The sequence below is a fragment of the Schistocerca gregaria genome, chromosome X (genome assembly GCF_023897955.1).
Source record: "Schistocerca gregaria isolate iqSchGreg1 chromosome X, iqSchGreg1.2, whole genome shotgun sequence".
NCBI lineage: Eukaryota > Metazoa > Arthropoda > Insecta > Orthoptera > Acrididae > Schistocerca > Schistocerca gregaria.
Window position 1 is genome coordinate 855,469,475 of NC_064931.1, and position 23,718 is coordinate 855,493,192.

At 39.3% G+C, this 23,718-nt stretch overlaps 1 protein-coding gene across 1 annotated transcript in view; it reads left to right on the forward strand.

Annotated features, from left to right (window-relative positions):
- The window catches only part of LOC126299594 (tyrosine-protein phosphatase 69D), a 365,347-nt gene that overhangs the window by 205,621 nt on the left and 136,008 nt on the right, over window positions 1–23,718 (forward strand). The window contains exons 13-14 of the mRNA XM_049991615.1: window positions 6,450–6,727; window positions 19,573–19,819. Coding sequence (XP_049847572.1) covers window positions 6,450–6,727; window positions 19,573–19,819 — 525 coding nt within the window. The remainder of the gene's footprint in view (window positions 1–6,449; window positions 6,728–19,572; window positions 19,820–23,718) is intronic.

Below are 23,718 nucleotides of genomic sequence, written 5' to 3' on the forward strand. Positions count from 1 at the left end.
GGTGGTCATGAGAATGTATGGTCACAAGAAGACCGGGCTGCGGATGGCCACATGACAGTAATGAGAAGAAAGTCCATCGTGTTCGGCGTGTGACTGTGGCTCATCGTGATGCATCTGCAGCAGCAATTCATGCAGCAGTTGGAACTGCAGTGACACAATAAACTGTTATAAATCAGTTATTTCGAGGAAAGCTCTAAGCCAGATGCCCAGTAGTATGCATTCAACTGACCCCAGACCACCAACATTTATGACTTCAGTGTTGTCAAACGAGAGCTCACTGGAGGGCAGGGTGGAGGTCCATTGCATTTTCTGATAAAAGCTGATTCTGCATCAGGGACAGTAATGGGCATGTGTTGCTCAGAAGGTTGCCAATTGAGAACCTGCAGCCAGCCAGTCCGTCTGTCTGGCCTAGACACACTGGACTTACACCTCGAGTTATGGTCTGGGATGCCATTTTGTTTGATAGCAGAAGCAATTTTGTGGTTATCACATACACCCTGATGGCCAAGTTGTACATCAATCTGGTGATTCCACTTCTTTTACTGCCATTTATGAGCAGCATTCCAAGGGTGTTTTCCAACAGGAAAATGCTTGCCCCATACCACTGTTGTAACCCAACATAATCTACAGTATCTACACATTGACTTGGCCTGTACAGTCGTGAGATCTGTCTCAAATCAAGCACATATTGGATGACAACTCTAGTGTATGTAACAGGTATGTAATTCCATTCCACAAACTGATATCCAGCACCTGTACAATACAATGCATGCGCATTTGCATACTTGCATCCAACATTCTAGCAGTTACATTGGTTATTATTGTACCAGCGTTTCACATTTGCAATGGCTTATGTCACGCTTACATTGACCTGTTATCTTGCAATGCTAAGCACTTCCATATGTTAGCTAGACAAATGTATTCCCAAAATTTCGGTATTCTACATTAATTATTTTTTGGTGTTGCAATTATTTTTCCTTCAGTGTACTTAAAGAATAATGTTTATTTGTAACATTATTTATTCATATTTTAAACTGCACTACATGGTTAGTTCCCACATTCAGGAAAATCAACAACAAATATGATTCACAAACCATTGTGTTTACACACAAGATTTGCTTCTACACATTGAAAAATGTTTACAAATACTACTAATATGATCAGTGGGAACTATTTTGAGGTTTCATATGAAGTTATTAGGCATACAAATGGATAATAAACTGTGAGAGGGTGCCAGTGCAAGGGTAAGTCAATGAAGGAACTCTGTTCTACTTGCTTCACACATAAAAATCTCTCTTGCTGTGTAGACTTGCAGAAAGGATAGCTAGCACATGTTGCATATCTCAAAAAGTATTTATTTTGTCAATGTGTGCAGTAAGAATTTTCAAGTTGATAAATGGATGTCTTGCATAAGCTTCCTGAGGGACCTGGAAACTGCTGAATCATTTACTCCCAAATGATGTTTGTAGTTAATAACAAGAGTGTATATAGGATGAACTGTGTAATTCAAAATCAGAGTATTAGAAGTAACAAATTACTTCCATATAGACCATATGTCTCGGTTCAGGCAGAAGATCTTCACTGTCCAATCACATTAATGTAACCACCACCCATGCTAGACGTTGGTGTGCAGTAACCACTCACAGATGGCAGGTGCCAACAGCAGTGGAGGTATATAAAGCATGTCAGAGGAATGTGGTAAACAGTACTATTGTCATCGTAATGTGGAAAAGGACCAGTTTATCTGACGTCCAGAAGTGCATGATCTTTTGCTTTTAGACCAAGGGTGGACACATTTATGAAACGGTTAAGTTTGTAAACTGTTCACTTGCTGCTGTGGTTAAAGTATACCATCCATGGGTAAATGGTGAATCCAAAACTGGTGCTGAGGCATCTTTGGTGCACCATGGGCCATAGATGACATGGGCGAACGATGGGTGCAGAGATGTGTACGGGCAAACAGACGGGCAGCTGTTGAGCAAGTCTTTACTCTCAGGTGCTAGTCATATCGGGCCATTGAGATGCTGCACAGCAGTGAAGTATCCCAACCAAAGGAGCGGCAGAGACCCCAGGTATTTGGGTGTCACTCTCGACTGTACACTGACCTACAAGGAACATTGTCTGAAGCTGAAGTAGAAAGTATCCTCCAGAAACTGCCTTCTTCAGCAACTGGTGGGATTGAACTGGGGTACACCTCCACAAACATTAAGAACAACAGCGCTTGCCGTATGTTATTCTGCAGGAGAGTATGTTAGCCCAGTGTGGTACAATTCAGTACATGCAAAGTAGGTTGATGTAGCCTTAAATGACAGCTGTGGGATTGCTACAGGCTGCCTAAGGCCAACCCCCGTGGACAAAGTTCAATGTCTCACTGGGATTGCGCCATGTGATGAGAGGTTGCCGCTAACATCGAGAGGCATAAATGAAATACAGGGACCTCACATCCACTCTTTGGACATCAACCTGCCAAGCCAAGTCTGAAGTCCAGTAAAAGTTTCCTAACAACTTCACAGCCCTTAGAAGGATCAGCTGTGGCTACCCGACTCACCAAGTGGAAAGAATGTTGCCAACACCTGTCAAACTGGATGACACCACAAGAATCCCTGCCACCTGGACACACAGAGAAGCGGGTCATCTGGAAGTCCTTGAACAGACTACATACCGAAGTCGCAAGATCGAGGGACAATCTCCTTAAATGGAACATCCAACTGCCAAATGCCAACACAACACTGTGCGAATGCGGTGAATTGCATCTCTTCAAATGTAACTCATGCCCAACCAGCTGTAGCATGAATGACTTCACGTCTGCAGCACCAAATGCTATCAAAGTTGCCCAATTCTGGCTGAACACGGAAATGAGTAATGGACACAGAGAGGTTGGTTAGATTAGGTGTAAATAGTGGCAGTAGATGTGAACACCATGCAGTGGGGATCAGTGCTCATGTTGCCATCACACTAGTTTGATTAATCCAGCCATGGATGTGGCACTGTTCTCCAACCCACGATGTCTGTAGATATCGAACTTTATGAACCCCAACTCTGCAGCATTGTAAAAGCTTCCCTGCTGTACTTACGTAGAGTGAAAACAACACATCCACACATTTAGGTTTTTGTCCGTGATGACTGAAGCCATCAAAAATATGGGGTCAGTTATCATATTGGTGCAGCTTTACAACCAAGAAATTTTTACCCAAGAAGTGCACTATGGAATTTGTTATGTACAGAGTGCTTGCACTGCCACCTAGAGACATAATAGTAAGAGACTTGTACACTAGTGGATTTTCGACAGCTGCCTACCTGCTTTAATGTACTCACTCCATTTCATATATTTGTAAATGTATAGTATTAGTGATTTTCTGTGCAAAGCTCAGTTTTAAGTGTAGTGCCTTTGCTTTCGCAACAAATAGTAATAAAGCCACACTAAAATTTTTTTTGAAAACCTCTATTTTCCTCTTTGGGCAATTTTGCTGTAGTTTGTTTCTCTGCCTTATATGATAACTTATTGTTTACAGTTGATGATCGATAGGCTAGGTTAGTGGACTACAACCATTGACTTTATGTTGTCTGCTGAGGAAAATGTTTTTGTTATTTTTAACTGTACTTATTGTGTGGCATTGTAGATGAGAAAAACCATTGTTTATTAAAACTATAGTTAGGTCTGTAGGCCTCCTGTTTGACAACATGTGACTTGGTTATTATACCTGCAATGGCTGTGGATGTGAGTATTCAAGCCTTTGAACATGTTGAAATGCCACATCCAGAATATTTGAAGAGCAGACTGAGCCGGGCATGTTCAGATATTTCTTGATTACAGTGGCCATTGACATTGAGTAAGGTCCCACTGACATTATACCATGGTAAAGTAGCCATGGGCAACAATGTGTTGACATTATGCCCACCAAAAAAAATTTTAAATACAAACTTCATTAATTGTTGACTTTTATTAACAACATACATTTTTTAAGAAAGCTACTGATATCTAAGTAGGATCCAGAACCTTAAAATATTGAATACTTATATGATAATTAAAGAATCTAATAGAAGACTTCATTGAAAACAATAAATATTTCCTTCAAAATTTTAAAATGTAAAGCATATGACCAGTATATAAAAGAAGTGAAAGGCAACCATTCACTCACAGTGGATCGATGCGTGGAGCACAGTAACAGACAACAGAAAACAGTATTCACAGTAGCTTTCCAGTGCTGTTCTTTTTACAGCCATAGTTATCTCTCTCTCTCTCTCTCTCTCTCTCTCTCTCTCTCTCTCTCTCTCTCTCTCTCTCTCTCTCACACACACACACACACACACACACACACACACACACTCACTCATTCACTCTCTCTCTACAACAACAACATGGACATCTGGACACACACACTCATGGCTATGGTAGCCACAGGAGTGTGCATTTGACTTTCTTAGTAGTTGTTTGTATGAATGTGTGTACTATTGCTGGGAAAAGAACAATGCTCGAAAGCTGGTGAGAATGCTGTTGTGTGTTATGTGTTACTGTGCGCCGTGTGTCAAGTTGCTATAGGTGAGGGGTTGGCTTCCATTTATTTCATATACTATTCCATCCAGCAACCCCCCCCCCCCCCCCCCTAAATCCGACTAAATTACAAAATTACAATATTTACAAAAGGTGGGTACGCCCCTTTGGTGTTTCTAGGATTTGTAATGAGAGTAGTAGTGTTTTAAATTTCTTGGTGTCGGACTCTGATAACAACTTGTTATTGTTATAAGAAAGATAAATGCTGTTCTGCAGCATGCATGTAAAGAATGACAGTGTGTGAGATGTACAGACAAGCTCCAGCTTGTGTTCTAGTTACTGTTTACTGTACCACAAAAGAATGAGGATATAGTTATTACCCAGAAGTGCCTCAAAATTAGAAATCGTGGAAAACTGGAGTCGACAGCCTGAAATAAATTTTTGAGCAGTATTTGCCGTGCACTATATCTTAGCTGATTTTCAGAAAAAAAATGATATAGTAAAATGTGCTTGTCAGAGTTTGACTATACCATATTTAAGTTACTGATAGTCTGTTAATAAAACTAATCTGTTGTCCCCTTCATGTACAATTGCTGTATGGGGTAGCTGTAATTAAACTTTCACAACTTGAGAGGGCCTCTGTGAAAAAGGAGTGGTCGTAAGATGATGAAACTTTGTGGAAACATTTCTAAGAACATTCGAAGAAGAAATAACAAATGAACTATTGAAAGAAACATTTTAATTTGCACATGACAAGGAACCATTTGTTGATTGTGTAACACGTTTACATTCCAGGTTACAAATATTGCTCAATGTGATGACCATTTGCATCCTCAACAGCCTGGAATCGCATAGAAGTATCATTCCACAGTTGTTCGCAGCACTTTTACAATGGTGGACTGTGGAGTGTTCAGCTGTCGTTACACAGCTTATGCACTGCATGAAGCATCACGGATTGTGCCCAACATTCTCAGCCATGGCAACAACTACTTCAACAGTTTGTGGTGTAATTGGCCATCAGCCTCCCCCAGGAGCAATTCCCAAATCACCAGTTAATTCAAACTTCTGATACATAATCTTCAACTGCAGTGCTGAAAGAAACCTCTCTGTATTCTTTCAGTGTGCCAGTACTCACGAAGAGGAGCAGCACAATTGCTGCTGTTTCAATGAAACAGCTTTATGAGTAAACAGTTATGCAGACTGATGCTTGTGTTTCAACCCTATGTTGATGTACCAGTACCGGTGTCTAATGTCAAGTCATGACACTAACACTACTAACAACGCAGATCCCACTGTCCACTGTCTGAACATCATCCTGTAAAATTGGGTACTCAAATGGTAAATAGTTTTCCTGTCTACACCAGCTCAAGCAGTGAAAGTTTAATTATGACCATACTGTATATGAGACTGCATCATGTGCCTGATGGTGTTATATAAAATTTATCATCCCAAAAACAGTTGCCATAACTGTTAAACATTTATGCCAGTGTGTGACAAGATTTTCGATCCTCGTTGCAGTTTATGTAGATTACTGCTGGAGGTGCAGTTGAAATTACCTGTAATGCTTTGAGGCATTGTACTTTCCCATGACTGTGTCTGCCCATACATTTGGACACCACAAAGCCTACGCCTTCAATTCAGATGTTTTATAGTATGACTAGCACATTGTTGTGCTTAGAATAATATCGTTAGTGGACATAGTTTTCCAGTGGATGAGAACATCAGAGGAAAGCTACTGTTGTGATGCCATCATTACCCTAAACCTTTCTTTAATAAGGTCAGTTTCTGTTGTGTCTCACTCAGGACATATTACTTGAATGGTTGAAGTGATTGCTTTTGGTATAAATGTGAGTTCAGTTGTACTTTTTTATTTGTCAACCTCAGACCTCCAGCTTTTTACTCATGTTTGTGATTATTTGTGTCATTTTAACCAGGATATAAATTGTCTCAATTTCAGTGACATGCTCAGTACAGAAGTTTTCTTGGGGGATGGACATGCTCAGCAGACAAATTACTCAGCGTGCCTTCAATGTGTGGGTCTGCGTATAACCCCTACAGCTTCAACCATGCTACCCACAGTGTCTTCACCAGCAGGAGACTTACCCTCTACAGTGGATACTGTACTTCGTGTGAAACGTTCACCATCGGTTGTACCTGACTTGCCACAACCTCCACCTGTTTACGATGGTCAGCTTGATGAAGGTAGCAACTACACAGGATTCATTGAAGTTGTAGGTGAGCTTTCCAAGATACTTTCAGTCAATCATGTTGTGGAGAACTGATATGTTCTTAAAATTTTATACCATTATTCTTTTCTGTAGTCGTATTTACAGCCCATGAACTACTTCAGTCTATAGAAAAAATAACTAAATCTTGCACTTCAGAATTATTGCGTTCTGAAACGAAATTTATCTCTTAGAATTATTACTTTGGTCTGACTATTTCTTTTTAAAATTCTGACAATTATTGAGAGTAAATTATGAAAAAAGACAGATCCCTTATTAAAAAAGCATAATGAATAGCTTTAAAGATACAGATACAAATTAATTCAGAAGGATTTGAAAGAATACCCTTTCTGCATAACTTGAAAGTGGAGGGAAAATACATAAAAATCAATGAGAGGGGACTCATTTGCATAGAACTGTAAGACAGAGGACAGAAAAATTTCTATGTCTATCAATTATGTAACACAAACAATGTCTCCATCTTGCTGACACTTGTTCGGAATTTGAATTTTAGTAATTATACAGCAGAATCTCATTAATATGGTTACCCAAATGGCTCTGAGCTCTATGGGACTTGACATCTGAGGTCATCAGTCTCCTAGAACTTAGAACTACTTAAACCTGACTAAGCTAAGGACATCACACACATCCATGCCCTAGGCAGGATTCGAACCTACGACTATAGCGCTCGCGTGGTTCCAGACTGAAGTGCCTAGAACTGTTCGGCCACACTGGCCGGCTAATAAGTCACTCATTTCTGCATTTTCGTGCATACCACTTCAATTTGTAGAAGTCTTGGTACCAGCTGCATTAAACAAATCTTAAAATGAGTTGTTTATATGTTCTTCTTCCTAGCATAGTGCTTTCAAATTTGTCAGTATCAGTACTATTTGGCCACTGCAAATTTAGCCACTGAAAGTGCTGGGAAATGTTGGGAGTAGAAGATTTGCAGCTGCAGGGTGAGGAGATGTGTGGGGAGACAGTGCTGTTCTTTACTAGTAACTTTGTGTTTCATACAAATTGTTTGCTGTGGTAGAAATTATGCATGGAAAGGGTTCACGTAGGTTGGCATCAATTCCAAAAACTTCAAAAGTCTACAGAGAAGTACCGATCTGAGGTGAGGGTGAAGTTGTAGTGGCCAGAGAATAAACCGAATATTTATTTCCGTATAACTCAGTTGTTGTTATTCTTTTTTATGTTTAGCAGTTGGTTGCATTAGCCCCTTACCTAGGTTGCATTTATCATAAATCTCTCGCTCAGCACAAAGTCCCAAGTGGCTGGAAAAAAGTGCAGATGACAGCTGTATATAAGAAGAGCAAAAAGAATGGACCCACAAATTTACAAAACAATATCCTTAACACCAATTTGCTGCAAAATTCTTGGGCCTATTCTCAGTTCTAATATAATAAATTCTCTTGAGACCTTAAAAGCTTATGTCCACAATTAGCATGGTTTTAGAAATTACAAAACTCAGCTTGCCCTTTTCTCACATGAAATACTGCGAACTATGGGTGAAGGGCAACAGGCAGATTCCACATTTCTAAATTTCCAGAAGGCATTAGAAACGGTGTCCCATTACAAGCTGTTAACGTAGATACAAGCATATCGAATAGGTTCACAGATATGTCAATATCTCGAAGAGCTCTTGTTGTCCACGACAACGAGTCTTCCTCGGAGACAAGGGTATTGTCAGGAGTGCCCCAGGGAAGTATGATAGGACTGTTTTTATTCTATATATACATAAATGATTTAGTGAACAGGGTGCGTAGTGCGTAACAATCTCAACAGTCACCTCATTTAAATGTCTGGGCGTGACATTGCATTGCGATACGAAATGGAACAAGCATGTGAGGATTGTGGTAGGGAAGGCGAATGGTTGACTATGGTTTATTGGGGGAATTTGAGGAAAGTTTGGTTCATCTGTAAAGGAGATTTCATATAAGATTCTAGTGCAACCTATTCTTGAGTACTGCTCAAGTGTTTGGGATCCATACCAGGTCTGATTAAAGGAAGGCGTCAAAGTAATTCAGAGGCGGGTGCTAGATTTGTTACCAGTAGGTTCAAACAACTTGTAAGCATTATAGAGATGCTTCAGGAAGTCAAACAGGAATCCCTGGAGGGAAGGCGGCATTCTTTTTGGAGGTACACTATGGAGAAAATTTAGAGAACCCCCATTTGAAGCTGACTACAGAATGATTCTACTGCTGCCAAAATATGTTTCGTCTAAGAACCACGAAGTTAAGCATATTGATATTGCATGAAAAATGAACATTCTTCCATCAGCTTTAAATACAATAGTGAGCAAAAAATAAATAAATAATTTAAGCAGTATGTTTGGCAGGAGGTTCTCCAAACAAAAACAAGTGCACAACGATCAGTTTCCAGAACTGGAAAATATACTATTGAAGTGGATAAAATAAGCTTGTGTTTCAGATATTTCAATACATGGTACTGTGGTTTGTGCTAAAGCAAAATATTGGGCACAAAAGGTGGGACCAACAGATTTCAAGGCACTCAATGGCTCGATCGAAAGCTTCAAGAACTGACATAGTTTAATGTATAAATGTGTTTGAGCTTAGGCTGGAAGTGTAAACATTGAAATGTTCAGTTGTTCAGTCATGGAAGAATACTTTTTGATCAATCATAGAAAGGCATAGTCCCAATGATGCTTTTAATACAGATTACACAGGCTTATTTTGTACCTTCTGCATGACAGAACTTGTGTTCAGATGAGAGAAATGCTGTGACAGAAAATTTAGTAAAGAGGGGTTAACTGTCTTACTTATTACATTCTAATGAAAGTGACAATGATAGCAAATAATGGGGCAAGAAAAAAACACTGATTATCTTATCTTCGAAGCATATGTCGAATGTGACAAAGGTGTTGCTGTCTTGCATTCCATGATAACTGGTGAAGTCTTGCTGGAACAGATGACAGAGAAACAAGAAGAAAGTGAAGATGAATATGAACCAGGACATTCCCAGTTCCTGCAATAGCAAAGGCTGTTGAAGCAATGGGTACAGTTAAACATTGTGCATTGAGTTTTCAGGTGGATGGAGTAGTCGCGGAAGTATTACCTAAGATGAACAATACAGTATTAAAATTAGGACAAAAAATGAACACTCAGTTATTCATATGTTTTTCAAGCCTGTGTAAAGACAGGACTACATACTGTATCTAATTGTATTTCAGTGACCAATATAGTGACTGACAATAGCTTTAAAATATTTATAAAACTATTCTCAAAAAAGACCTTGCCTAACCTCTACAAGAAATGATACAAATGAGTGCAGTATCTTAAAATGGTCACATCCTTCAATCAACTGACACTCCTTCCTCTCTCTGGGAAATCACTACATCAATATATCACATGCCACAAAAAAATTTAAGCTTGGGCATGTAACCGTAATTAAACATACTTTGTGACATTAGTATAAACTCAGCCCACTTCATTAATAAATATAAAATATTACGTGCCAGGTTCATTTTTTGGAGGCTAGAGGGTACACTCTGTTTTCCAGTTGACTGATGGCAGATGTGTACACACCCAACATATTGGATTTATCCCTTGTTGTCACAGTTAACATATTGCTGTTTCTTTTGTGCCAAAGTGTAATTTTTGGAGTTTCTGAGTGTAATATTCTAAATGTTTTCACAGTAAGACACATTTTGAACTATAATTTATTGAGATAGAATCTCTGGAAGTGTGGCATTAAGGTATTGTATATTACCTCAAATCTTGAAATATGGTACCCTTAATTCTGGATTTTCACCAATGAAAAACTCGAATTATTACCATATTAGTATGGTCCCTTCTGCGCCCCCCCCCCCCCCCCCCCTCCTACTCCTCCTACTAAACCAACCATCCAACCTCCTGCTTGTGACATTCAAAATCCGTGGTCCCTTCAAAAACATGCTAATGAGATTCCTCTGTGCTCATTGTAGCTTGCCAGATCTCACTTCATGCTTTTCTCTCTCCTGACCGGGGATTTGAAGACCGTTTTTCTCTCCTAATAACACCTCCATCCCACCTCCCCCCTCCACTCAAAACATTACTGTCCTTTGCAATGTTTGCGTCTTTATGAAGGAATTATTATTCAGATCTGAAAGCTCAGGATTCAGTAGGTTGTGTATCTGTGATACTTGCTTTGTGATTGCCCTTATGTCAACAACTGGTAAGCTGTTGCCTACTTCGTGTCACAATGTAAATCCTTTACAACTCTGATATTAATTCAAGTTAGGGTATCTAATGCCACTGCTTAAAAGACCAGATAACGTTTTCCAATATTTCACTTGGACATCGAATATAGACAATAGCTGATACCAGATCGATTTCATACTAATACACAGTAAATTCCGGACATGGATGAGAAATGCCAAGGCTTATCCAGGAGAAGATATTAACTCTGACCACAACTTGGTTTTAGTAGATGTGCAGGCTAGATTGAAAAGAATGTTGGTAGGTAAAGTGAGAGAGAAATTTAACTTGGATGCTCTAAGGGAAGAAGAAATAACCAAAAAGCTTGAAGAGTTCAGAGACAAGTGGAAAAATTATAGAAAAGACAGAGGGCATAAATGAACAGTGGAACCAGTTCAGACACACCCTGAAAGCAACCAGTAAAGATGTTGTTGGTGTGCTGAAGTGCAAACAGAGAAGGAAACCAGCTGAAGTGCAAGCGGAGAAGGAAACCATGGGTTACCAATGATGTGATATTGAAGATGGCAGAAAGGAGAAATGGAAAAACGCCCAAACTGATTAAGGAAAAAGGCAATACAGAAGACTGAACAATGAGCTGAGAAGACTAACTGATCAGTCGAGGGAAAAATGGACGAGAGAAATCTGCTCAGAAATTGAGACACTGGAGAAAGAGGGCAAGTACGAAAATATGTATCAAGTAGCCGAGGAAATAATATTTCAGGGAAGGAAGAACAAAACAAATATGGAGATAGAAGGGGCAGATGGAACTCTTATAAGTGACCCACACGCTGTTCAGAACAGATGGAAAGAATATATTGAAACTCTCTATGAAGTGGATCAAAGACCTTCCGATCTGCAGATTGAGAAGGAAGAATCAGTAAATGAAGATGAAAAAGTATATTTTATCCTAGGTTCAGAGGTAAATAAGGCATTGGCAGAACTTACAAACAACAAAACGTGTGGTGTAGATGACATTCCGGCAGAAATCTTTATGAGTTTAAAAGAAACGGGCGAAAATTGGTGGACCTCTCTTTGCAGGTACATCTGTGACAAAGGAGAATGGCCAGAAGACTTTCTCGGAAGTATAATAGTCCCGATCCCAAAAAGAGTGAAGACCACAGGACAATCAGCCTAATATTACAGGCAGCAAAAGTAGTTCTTTGAATTCTGAATAGGAGGCTATATGGAATGCTGGAAGAAACACTTGGTGAAGAACAATGTGGTTTCACAAGGGGAAAGGGAACACGAGATGCCATCGGACTTCAAAGAAGCATTGGTGAAAGATACATAGAAAAGGGTAAAGAAGTGTATGCTGTCTTCATAGACCTTGAAAAGGCCTTTGATAGAGTGCAGTGGGCTAAGCTTATGATATCTTGAAAAAGAAGGGAATAAAGTGGAAGGAGACAAGATTAATCGCAAATCTGTACCTGAATCAGAAAGCTCGCATATGAATAGGCAATGGGATCTTTGAAGACAGCAAGATTGGGAGAGGTGTTAGACATTGTTCTTGTCTCTCGCCGATCTTATTTAACATCTATCTGGAGGAAGTGCTGGAAAACTGTTTGAATGGGGCAAGAGGCGTGAGGATAGGTGGGCGGAAAATTGAAAGTATAAGATTTGTGGAAGACTTGACGATCTTCGCAGAAACTAGAGAGATGCTGACTCAGATGCTAAATGACTGAATGAAGCCTGTGCAGCATATGGTATAAAAATTAATAAATAAATAAAAAAAACAGAAGCATGGTCATAGGCCTAAACAAAAGAAAAGTGAAAATTAAGTTGGAGTCGGAAATTGTAGAACAGTAAGAGCATTTAAGTATTTAGGAAGTTGGATTAAAGAAGACATGGATTGCCAACAAGATATTAAAACGTGTATGGCTCTGGTGAAAGAGGCATTTCAAAAGCAGAGAAGACTCCTAACTAGTTATTTAAACAAGTAATTAAGGAAGTGACTGGTTAAGTGCTTCATATTGAGTGTGGCCTTGTATGGAGCAGAAACATGGACTTTCAGAAAGAAGGATGTGAAGAGAATTGAAGCTTGTGAAATGTGGATATGGGGTAGAATGTAGAAGATCAGCTGGACTGATAATGCCAGGAATGAAGTAGTACTGAGGATAGTTGGAGAAAAACAGAGGATCCTGCTGACAGTGAAGAAAAGGAAACTGAACTGGATAGGCCACAGTCTAAGAAGAGATTTCCTTCTAGTAGAGGCCATTTGAAGGTTTCATTCTGGGAAAGAGAGGGCGGGGCAGAAGGAGGTTTCAGATGCTGGATGTCATCAGCAGACCACAAGGAGGGTACCAAAGAATGGAGAGGAATGCAAAAGACAGAGAAACATGGAGGGCTATGCAGTCAAAACCTACCGCAAGACACACAACCTGATGATGATGATGATGCCCAAAGAGGGAGATTTGACTCTCTCTCACAGAATTAATATAATTTGTGTCAAATATAATGTAATGTGAAAAAACTATCCTGGGATCTAGTTGGTAATAATGAAATAGCATTTATATTTCTTTAGCAAAAAATTTCATTTTACACATTAGCAAATAGAGCAAACAAAAAATGTTGATGTTTAGGAACTATTTCTCATTTGTCTCTGTTTCCCAAATGCCATGGGGGCATAGTCTATATGAATACCTTTTACCTTCTTATTACCATTTATGTATTTGTTGTGGAATCCTACATGGTAACACCTGTGCTGCAGTTATAAAGTGAATTTCTACAGCAGTTAATATTTTGTGCGATATTTGGTTGTAGCAAGGTTTAAATTCCTGCCAGCCATTTGAATGTACCGTATTTACTCGAATCTAAGCCGCACCTGAAATTTGAGACTCGAAATTCAAGGGGAGAGAAAAGTTTTAGGCCCCACCCAAATCGAAACGAAGTTGGTCCATCTTAATAAGAGAGACAATTTAGGTCGAATGAATGACGATACAGCTACAGTAGTTTGGTTCGAGTTGTAAGCTCAGCAGTTAAGCTTTACCAGGTAGCCGTTGTTATGCGTCAGGTGCTCCGTCCGTATTTATAGGGTACCCTTCCTTTTTCACGTGCTTCGTCTTATTTGAATCGGTTGCTGATTTTTCTTTGATCTCATAAGTGCCGTTCTCTTTGTTATAGGTGTTTACGTCACTCTTAAGCTGAAAATGCATTATTGTACTGAGTCATGCATTGTTTGTTGCATTCTGATGATGAGTGTTTACGACCTGTCGCCGCTCGCAGCATGGCTTGCTTTTGTGCGCGCTACTGCCTCTTATAATTAAAATGAAAAAATAGGAATCGTCTCATTAACGAAACAATGGCAAGAGACAGCTATTTGTTGTTACATACACTGCTGCTTTCTTTGATAATGATCAACAAGAACCAAATAATAGACTGCGTATGATAGATGTTATGAACGAGAGTTTAGCGAAAATGTTTCTAAATCTTTGCAGACGCCTCTTTAGTACACTACATTCTGCACAGAAATTAGTCATCTTAGCTTTAAAATCTACTCAATTGCCGTGCTTCATTTCTGACTGTATCACTATTAGAAATAAGAATAATACGAATATAAACATTACATAAAATGTATATTCTTCCGCGTTTGCTGTTGTGTCATTCTAGTTTCGTAGTTTATTAGGCAGACAGGATTTAAATGAGATAGCAGACGAAAGAATACATGGCACAATGTTTATATTTGTATTATTCTTATGGTGAAGGAGAATACTGTATGTGATTCACAACTCATAAAAGTTCCTATTAGCAACCATCTCTTCTCACAGATAGGAAAGAATTCAGAACATACGGTTGGCCATATTGATAAACATTCCAAACAGTCTTGCCAGTCGGATTTTCGTAGTACATTGAAATGCTGCTACATTCGAAAATGAACAATACGGAATTTGTATTTACTCCATTGGATAAAGTATGAAAATGCAGTGGTCGAGACTCGGGGTGGAGAAAAAAGCTAGTCTTCCACTTTTTTTTTTTTTTTTTTTTTTTTTTTTTTTTTTTAATTTATTTACTGACGCAGATGTTTTGGCGCCAGTATTTATCTTTGTGTCTACAAAGTATGCCTGTGTGGCGCTACATATATACGATGCCAGAAGTTAGTTGTGGCGGCACCTACCAACATTTTTCAGAACTTCCGCTTACGTTGCACTCAATTCTAAGCCGCAGGTGATTTTTTGGATTACAAAAACCAGAAAAAAGTGCGGCTTAGATTCGAGTAAATACGGTATGTTTCGATGGATTCCCTGATCCACTCAAGGCAAATACAGGGATAGTTCAGTTAATAGGATCACGGTACGTTCTCCAGCTTTATGCTTCTCCAAACTGAGCTTGTGCTGCAGCTCTAATGACCCTGACCTTGATGGAATACTATAATTTAACCTTTATTCTTTGCAGCTTGATTACCTGGTGTGTGTGTGTGTGTGTGTGTGTGTGTGTGTGTGTGTGTGTGTGTGTGTCACAAATAACAAGTGATCGTAGGACAACTTAGTGGAAACATTTGGCAGGACATGTGGAAAAGAAATAACAAATAAACCATTGGAAGAAACACATTTTAATTACTACATGAGAGGTCAACATACACTAATTGCATATCATATTTACACTTCAGGTTACAAGTGTTGCTCATTGTGACAACCATCTGCACCTCACAAGAGGTTGTTCTGCTATTGCCCAAAACATCGCAGGTTGGGCATTGGCTGCCTCCCTTACTACACTAAATTCCAACCTCCAACCTATGTTAGTGTCTTGTTGTTAAATCCTGTTCTTCAAGTAACCCCACAGCCAAAGATATCACAGGTTCAAATCTGGTGATCTTGGTGACCATGCAGTTTGGAGCAATCAGTCAATGATTAGCTTTTCTCTTAATGTCTTATGGAGTAACCAAGTGACCTAATGAGCAATGTGAGGTGGAGCTCCACCATGCATCTAAACAGTTGAGTCTGAAGTACCTCTCTCTGTTGGTAAATCAGATAACAGTATTGTGTGCCATTCATACTGCATGTCCTTGGTACCTGGGGTCACAGTTACTCAAAGGAAAAATGGTTGTTCACTATGCAGGGGAAGTTCATAAATGTTTGTTGGTGTTGGTTATCCCCAAATGTGACAATTGTGAGTGTTCACTGCCTCAGTGAATGTAAAGTGTGCTTCATCACTCCACAAAATGTTCTAGTGCCACATGTTGTCAACATCAAGCCTTGCAAGGAATGGAAGAGCAAAGTCTACTCTAATATTGACAAAAGTTGATGAGTAATGTGAAGTTTATACGGATACCATTTCACAGTTGTTTGCAGAACTTTTTGAATGGTGGACCATGGTATATTCAGCTCATGCACTGCTAAGAGATCACACATTGCGTCCAGCATTGTCAGCCATGGCAATAGTAATTTCTTCAACAATTTGTGGCACAAGTGGTTGTTGTCTCTCCTACGAGCAGCTCCCAAATCACCAGTTAATTCAAATTTGCAGTTCATGTTCTTCAAACCTGGTATGGAGAAAGACCTCCCTGTCTTCCTTTAATGCATCAATATTCATAAAGAGCAGCAGCTCTTTTACTTCCATTTTGGTAAAACAGCACTGTGAGTAAAGCCGTGCTCACCTTGTCTAGTCCTGATTTGACTGTCTGCAACTGTAATGCACATTTATGCATGTGTTTAAACCCTACATTGCCGGACCAGTACCAACGCCTAATGACAAGTCACAATACTAACACTTCTAACAACATACATTATGTGATCAAAAGTATCTGGACAACTGGCTGAAATTGACTTACATGTTCGTGGCACCCTCCATTGGTAATGCTGGAATTGAATATGGTGTAGGCCCACCCTTAGCCTTAATGACAGCTTCCACTATCACAGGCATACATTTATTCAGGTGCTGGAAGGTTTCTTGGGGAATGGGAGCCCATTCTTCATGGAGTGTTGCACTGATGAGAGGTATTGATGTCGGTTGGTGAGGCCTGGCACGAAGTCACCGTTCCAAAACATCCCAAAGGTGTTCTGTAGGATTCAGGTTAGGACTCTGTGCAGGCCAGTCCATTACAGGGATGTTATTGTCATGTAACCACTGGGCCACAGGTCATGCCTTATGATAGGTGCTCGATCATGTTGAAAGATGCAATTCCCATCCCCGATATCTCTTCAACAGTGGGAAGCAAGAAGGTGCTTAAAGTATCAATGTAGGCATGTGCTGTGATAGTGCCATGCAAAACAACAAGGGGTGCAAGCCCCGTCCATGAAAACCATGACCACACCATAACACCACCACCTCCGTATTTTACTGTTGGCACTACACATGTTGGCAGATTACATTCACCGGGCATTCACCATACCCACGCCCTGCCATTGGATCACCACATTGTGTACTGTGATTCATTACTCCACACAATGTTTTTCCACTGTTCAATCATCCAATGTTTACACTCCTTACATCAAGCGAGGCGTCATTTGCATATACCAGCTTGATGTGTGGGCTATGAGCAGCCACTCGCTCTTGAAATCAAAGTTTTCTCACCTCCTGCCTACCTGTCATAGTACTTCAAGTGGATCCTGATGCAGTTTGGAATTCTTGTGCAATGGTCTGGATAGATGTCTGCCTATTATACATTACGACCCTCTTCAACTGCCGGCGGTCTTTGTCAGTCAACAGATGAGATTTGGCTGTACGCTTTTGTGTTGTATATGTCCCTTCATATTTTCACTTCACTATCAAATCGGAAACAGTGGACGTACAAACATACGCCACAAGTGATACCCAATCACCTGCCCATGTTCGAAGTCTGCGAGTTCTACAGAGTGCCCCATTCTGCTCTCACAATGTCTAATGACTACTGAGGTCGCTGAGATGGAGTACCTGGCAGCAGGTGGCAGCACAATGCACCTAATATGAAAAAGTATTTTTTTATGTCCAGATACTTGTGATCACATAGTGTAAGTCCTGCAGTGCACAATCTGAACGTCATTCCTATAAATTTGGGTACCCATACAGTGAGCTGTTTCCCATCTACTCTGGCTCATTGGCGAAAGTTTGATCATAACCGCCCTGTACTATCTGCAGGCAACCACCTCTTCGATCTTCTCTCCAGGTCAATGGAAAATTGCTTTAAAGTCGCTATCTCCCAGAAAATCATATTCATATCTGGTAAATCTATTGTTTATCTAAGGAAGTCAAATACCTAATATTAATTTTAATTTGAGCTAGGGTTATGTTAATTGTTTTGAAATGGATAAATTTTTGTCACTCAGGAAACAATTTCAAATTTGCCATGTCATATCTTGAAAACTATTCAACTCATTGACATACTTATATTTTTAATTGCCTTGTCCGGCAACAGTTATTTCCTGAGTTTTCTATCACATTGTGTTTGTTATGCTGTAGGTCTTTGTTAATGTTTAAAATCATGTCAGAAATGTTTTCTTAGTTGTAATTGAGGCTGGAGCTATATTCTTTCTTGAAATAAATATGATTTACACAGCTAGAAATATTTTTGACTTTTGAAGTGGCAGGCACAAAACTTTGTGCAGTAGAAGTCATAACACTGTGAGAACCAACAAGGCAGGCTCCCACTGCTGCAGTTTTCCTGGGAGTAGTCCAATCTGCTTGCTGTCAAATGACAGCTAATTTTAAATACATGAGAGAAAAAAATATTTATATGTGTTGTTAAATTAAGCATCTACAACTGAAACAATTACTAACAAAGAGATAGAGGGGCTGGCCAGTACTTACCTCAGCTCAGTACAGCCGATAGAAACACAAAAAAAAACCGAAAATTTAAGTTCCTAGCTTTCGGAATAAATGTTCCTTCATCAGGGAGGAGAGAGGGGAAAGAAAGGGAAGAAGGGAAAGTGGATTTAGTTACTCACAACCCAGGTTATGAAGCAACAGGGAAAGGAAAACAGGGAAGGTAGCAAGGATGGAGGCATGGTTGTCAGAGGGAAGCCTGCTTCCCTTTCTTTCCCCTCTCTCCTCCCTGATGAAGGAACATTTATTCCGAAAGCTAGGAACTTAAATTTTCGGTTGTTTTTTGTGTTTCTATCGGCTGTACTGAGCTGAGGTAAGTACTGGCCAGCCCCTCTATCTCTTTGTTAGTAATTGTTTCACATCTACAACTGACACTGATATGAAGACTTGTTTTTAAGCAAAGAGAAAACAACTCTTTGCAGCTTGGTCCCAGTCTTCCTTTATGCCCACTGCAAACAAAACAAAACTTTTGGACAACTGAAAACCCACTGAATTTCAGTAATTAGTTGAAATAAATAATGAATGGCCTTCATTGCCCCAATAAGACTTGTAACTTGCATATTTTGGTGAAGGCATTAATTTACATAAGCAAGTATTTCGTGAAATAACAAACAGAACAGCACTGGAGAAATATATTGTACGGAGATGCTATGATAATAGACTGGAAGTGTGAATTCATACTACCAGTGTATTGAATACAGTTATGTTCAAAGCTGCAAAATATGGATGAAATTAATATGGTAATAGAAGTAGGAAGAAATGATACTCACAAACCCCTTCTCATTCAAACACTGTGTAAATATTTGCCTAGGCGAATCAGTTCTTTACAAATGTTAATACCCATTCTGATTAACAGTTTCCCGTTTCGAAGAATGTTGGTTTCATAGTGTGAAGTTATTAGATATAATGTCTGATTTTTCAGTATATGGAGAAGGACGATCATTGTTGCCAGCATACAGTTCGTACCTGACAACCTTGAGCCCAGGTCCTGGCCCTGCTGCCCTTCGAGCTGAGCCCTCTCAACATGTCCTGTCACTGGTGCTGCAATTACTTTGTGCTTTAACTGTGATCATGCTGGTGCTTCTATTGTCACTCTGTTTGCTGCAACGATATACAAAGCATGTTGCTGAGGCACAGGGTGTGGAAATGACACTTGCAAATTCATTTAGGTAAGTACAGTTCAGGCAACTTTTTGAGCCATATGCCACCAAAGAAATTAACATCTTTACATTTTCCATGTTGAGTTATTTTGAATAATGTAATTTTTGATGTCATAATTGTGTATAAATATATGTTACACTTGTGCATTGCCATTATACTGTAAGAAGATGCCCCATTCCTCAAATTTAATTGGTGGTGATTCAAGTCAGTTTTTGTCATTGCTTCTATCATTTAATCACTTGTTAATGGAATTCGGTATTGGTCTCTGAAGTATTACGGCTAATAATGAGGTGAAAAATTACTTGCGTGCCTTAGAGATAGTACTAAAATGTATACTTTCACGGCCGGAAATATCATGTCCATTATAATTATCCGGGCTGTTATGCCATGGTCGGTTGATGAATTTTGTCTCAATTCCCAACATTTCATCTCCGACTGCGGGAGACATCTTCAAGGGGGTCCGTACGTCAATGGAAGGTCCAACACGCAGTGTAGTACAGTAGTGAGCCAATGGGTGTGTTGGACCTTCCATCGACCTACGGACCCCCTTGAAGATGTATCCCGCAGTCTGAGATGAAACATTTTGAATTGAGACAAAATTCATCAACCGACCACGGCATAACAGCCCGGATAATTATAATTGACATAACTTAGAGATAGTGTTGAAATCATTGGAATTTGGGTTTCGTTATGTTCATACGTGAGATTCAGGCCATCTCCTACATCTAACAAGACCTCCTTGGCAAGTTAACTTTACAGTATGTGTAGTACAGTAGCAGTAAATTAACAATAATAATAATAATAATAATAATAAGCTGTTTGTAATTTCTGCATTTCATTTTTTTCATATGTGAGTAGTGACTGCATTAAGTAGCATATGACTGCAGTATAAAAAGAACCAATTTGGGAAATAAGTTCACTGGTTTGGTGCAGAGCGCGAAATATAAGAGCAGTCAAATGAAAATGAGGCAGGCTGTATAATGAGCATGGCACAGATGTTAGTAACACAGGTAGGCACTTCACTGCTGTGCCATTTGTCTGTTAGACATGCTTGAGGTGAGCTCAGCAAGTAGTGTGTGCATCAAACGTTACTACAGAGGCCAGGATGGAAGAACAGAGAGGTGTAGTGCTGTTTTTGACTGCTGAAGGTGTGTCGGGAAATTAAATTTGTGCCTGAATGTCTGTTGTGTGTAACGAAAAAGGTGTGTCACATGTGTGTGTTTTCGCATGGAATAAATGATTTTGAGAAGGTGATGCGTAATTGAAAGACAGCAGTCAACCAGATCAGGCTCATTATGCCATTACCCCTTCGAGCATAGCTGTGGTGGTTCCTGCTATCAGAAATGATGGATGAGTACTCTACCAACTGAGCTACCCAAGCACGACTCATGACCTGTCCTCACAATTTTATTTCCACCAGCATCAGTGTGATGCTGACCGTTGTTAGTCGAGCAGTGGTCATGTACCAAATAGTTTTATCTTGTGACTTCGGTTTTAAATATTTTATGGAAAAGATTTGTTTTGATAATGATTTTATATCAGCTGTTCTGCCTCATGTATTGTTATATCCAAATGGTTTATAAATGCTAACCTATATTCAGATCCGATGATAGCACCTTTAGTGTGTTCAAAACAGGTTATCCAGTAAACAGTATTTAAGCGATCTTGGCTTTTGAATTATTTCTATTTACAGAGACCTGGCAAATCCTGAATTACTGAAGAAGTGTCTGCGTGGTCAGACTCAAAATCCCAATGAGTTGTTCAATAATCATATATGGACTCGCTTACCAAAAAATGTTTTTGTTAGAATGAAGACACTAAAGTGGGGGGTCAGTGATGCTCTTGTTGCTTTAATGATGGCAACATTGGTAGGGTGAAAGTGCATATGGGAATTAATCCTGGAGCAAACTGCATCAGAGAACTTGAACTGACGGACAAGGTTTGCATTGATAAAGCAGAGTATGCAGCACAGTTGGCCACTGAGGAGTCCAGAAAGAAGAAAAGAAGAAAAAAACTTGGAAAAAGATCAAGAGGATGATATACAGTATGGTGCAAGGTTGCTTCTGAGTGGCTAAAAATAAAAAAAATTAAGTATGTATTAAATGAGTTACAGTCTTTTGAAACGTTGGAAGCCATTCCAGAAAATTTACATTTTCTGTTGTATTTTTCCCTAAATCTCAGAAACCACTTCGAGTAGAGTATTCGTATTTTGAGGGAGTAATAACATACATATCCTGAGTCTACTGAACTAAAATGACAACATAATGTTACATATAATGAAAATGATTTAGGATAATGTATAAAAGAAGTACAGTACACAAAACTTTAACCGTCTAGTTAAAAAATTGTATTTCCCAAAGTAGTGGCTGAAATGTAATTATTGTAGTACAGTAGACTTGGAGCATACAGTTTAATGGCCTGTAAAAGATTAATGTCAATGGCTACAGTGGTTCCTGAAATACAGGGAAGCCAAACTCGCTAAATTTAACATTGTTGGGATAGGGCGTTCCAACTCCCCTTAAGTGCTATTGACGTGTTTGTGTGTCCCATTCTGCCAATTGTCTCACTGCTGTGGATGAGCTACTTCCATATCTCAGTGAATAAAATAATTTCAACCATTTATCATAAAACATACCTCTTTGCATGCTATCATTTGCAAAAAAAAACATCGTTTTGATATCCTGGACTATTGAAGAAATATTAAGATTGTTATGACCATACGATTACCCAACATGCGGGGACAGAATAGGACTCACAGCTCCCAACTGTCCACAAGGTGTAAAAAACAATATCTTGAGAACAAAATGAGATACATCATTCTGCTCTCAGTTTTAAATAAAATTTTGATATCGTATCTACATTTCTTGGATTGCAGTGTATGAGCTGAAATCAACCATACACAGAGTCTATGCAACACGTTTTTACCTCTGCAAGCTCTTTGATACTCATGCAGTGTTTTATTTAGTTTGATGCAGCCCAATAACTGTGATGAATAACGAAAAGAAATTCAGTCCTTTATTGAGTGAAAATGTAACACTGTAATATGCATAATTTTACTCTCTGAGTGTTTTTCTTAAAATCGGATGATAAGTATTTCCCAGGGGTCAGAATGCAGCCTGTCAGCATAGTTAGCAGTATTAGGTGAGCAGTACAGCTAAAACAAAGCAACCCTGAGTGCAGAGTGTATGTCTGTAGCAGTCAGAGTGTGAATATTTTATCTTCATATTTTTTTGTAATGCAGATATATCTCCAGTTATTATAATGATCCATTTTATGTCCGTTATTTGGTTAGTGGAATACTTTGACATTATGCTTTAGCTCTCCAAATTGGTGCCCTGTATTGTGTGTGTGTGTGTGTGTGTGTGTGTGTGTGTGTGTGTGTGTGTGTGTGTGTGTAGGCTTTAATGTGTATATACCTGGTGTTGAAATCTCTTCCTGTTTGTCGTAGGCAGGACATGCAGCATTCCCTGCATGTTACTTTGTATATTCCGGAGCTTGAGTGTGGGTCACAATTACACTTAGCTATGTATTATTTTTTGTTGTAGTTTATTAGATGTGGTTTTTGAAAATATTTGCAAATCTCTGTGATATATTGCCAATGTAAGAGGTGCTAGATATGCAGTTTTTTTTTTCTTTAGACACTCTTCACCTTGTCCAGTATGGTGTTGACCATGCAAGCAGTATAATCACTGGCAACTGCTATCTGTTTCACTGTGTTGCATGTTCTCATTGTTCAAAAGGTATTTTAGTTGCCATATGTAGCATTGACCTGTATGCTGCCTGTTGTGGATGTTTGGGTAACGTGAGGTTGCAGGGATTGTAGTGTCACTCATTGTATTTTTCCTATAAATTTTAATTGTGCATATGGTGTTGTCTTGTGATATTTAGTTCCAGATGGTTGATGCTT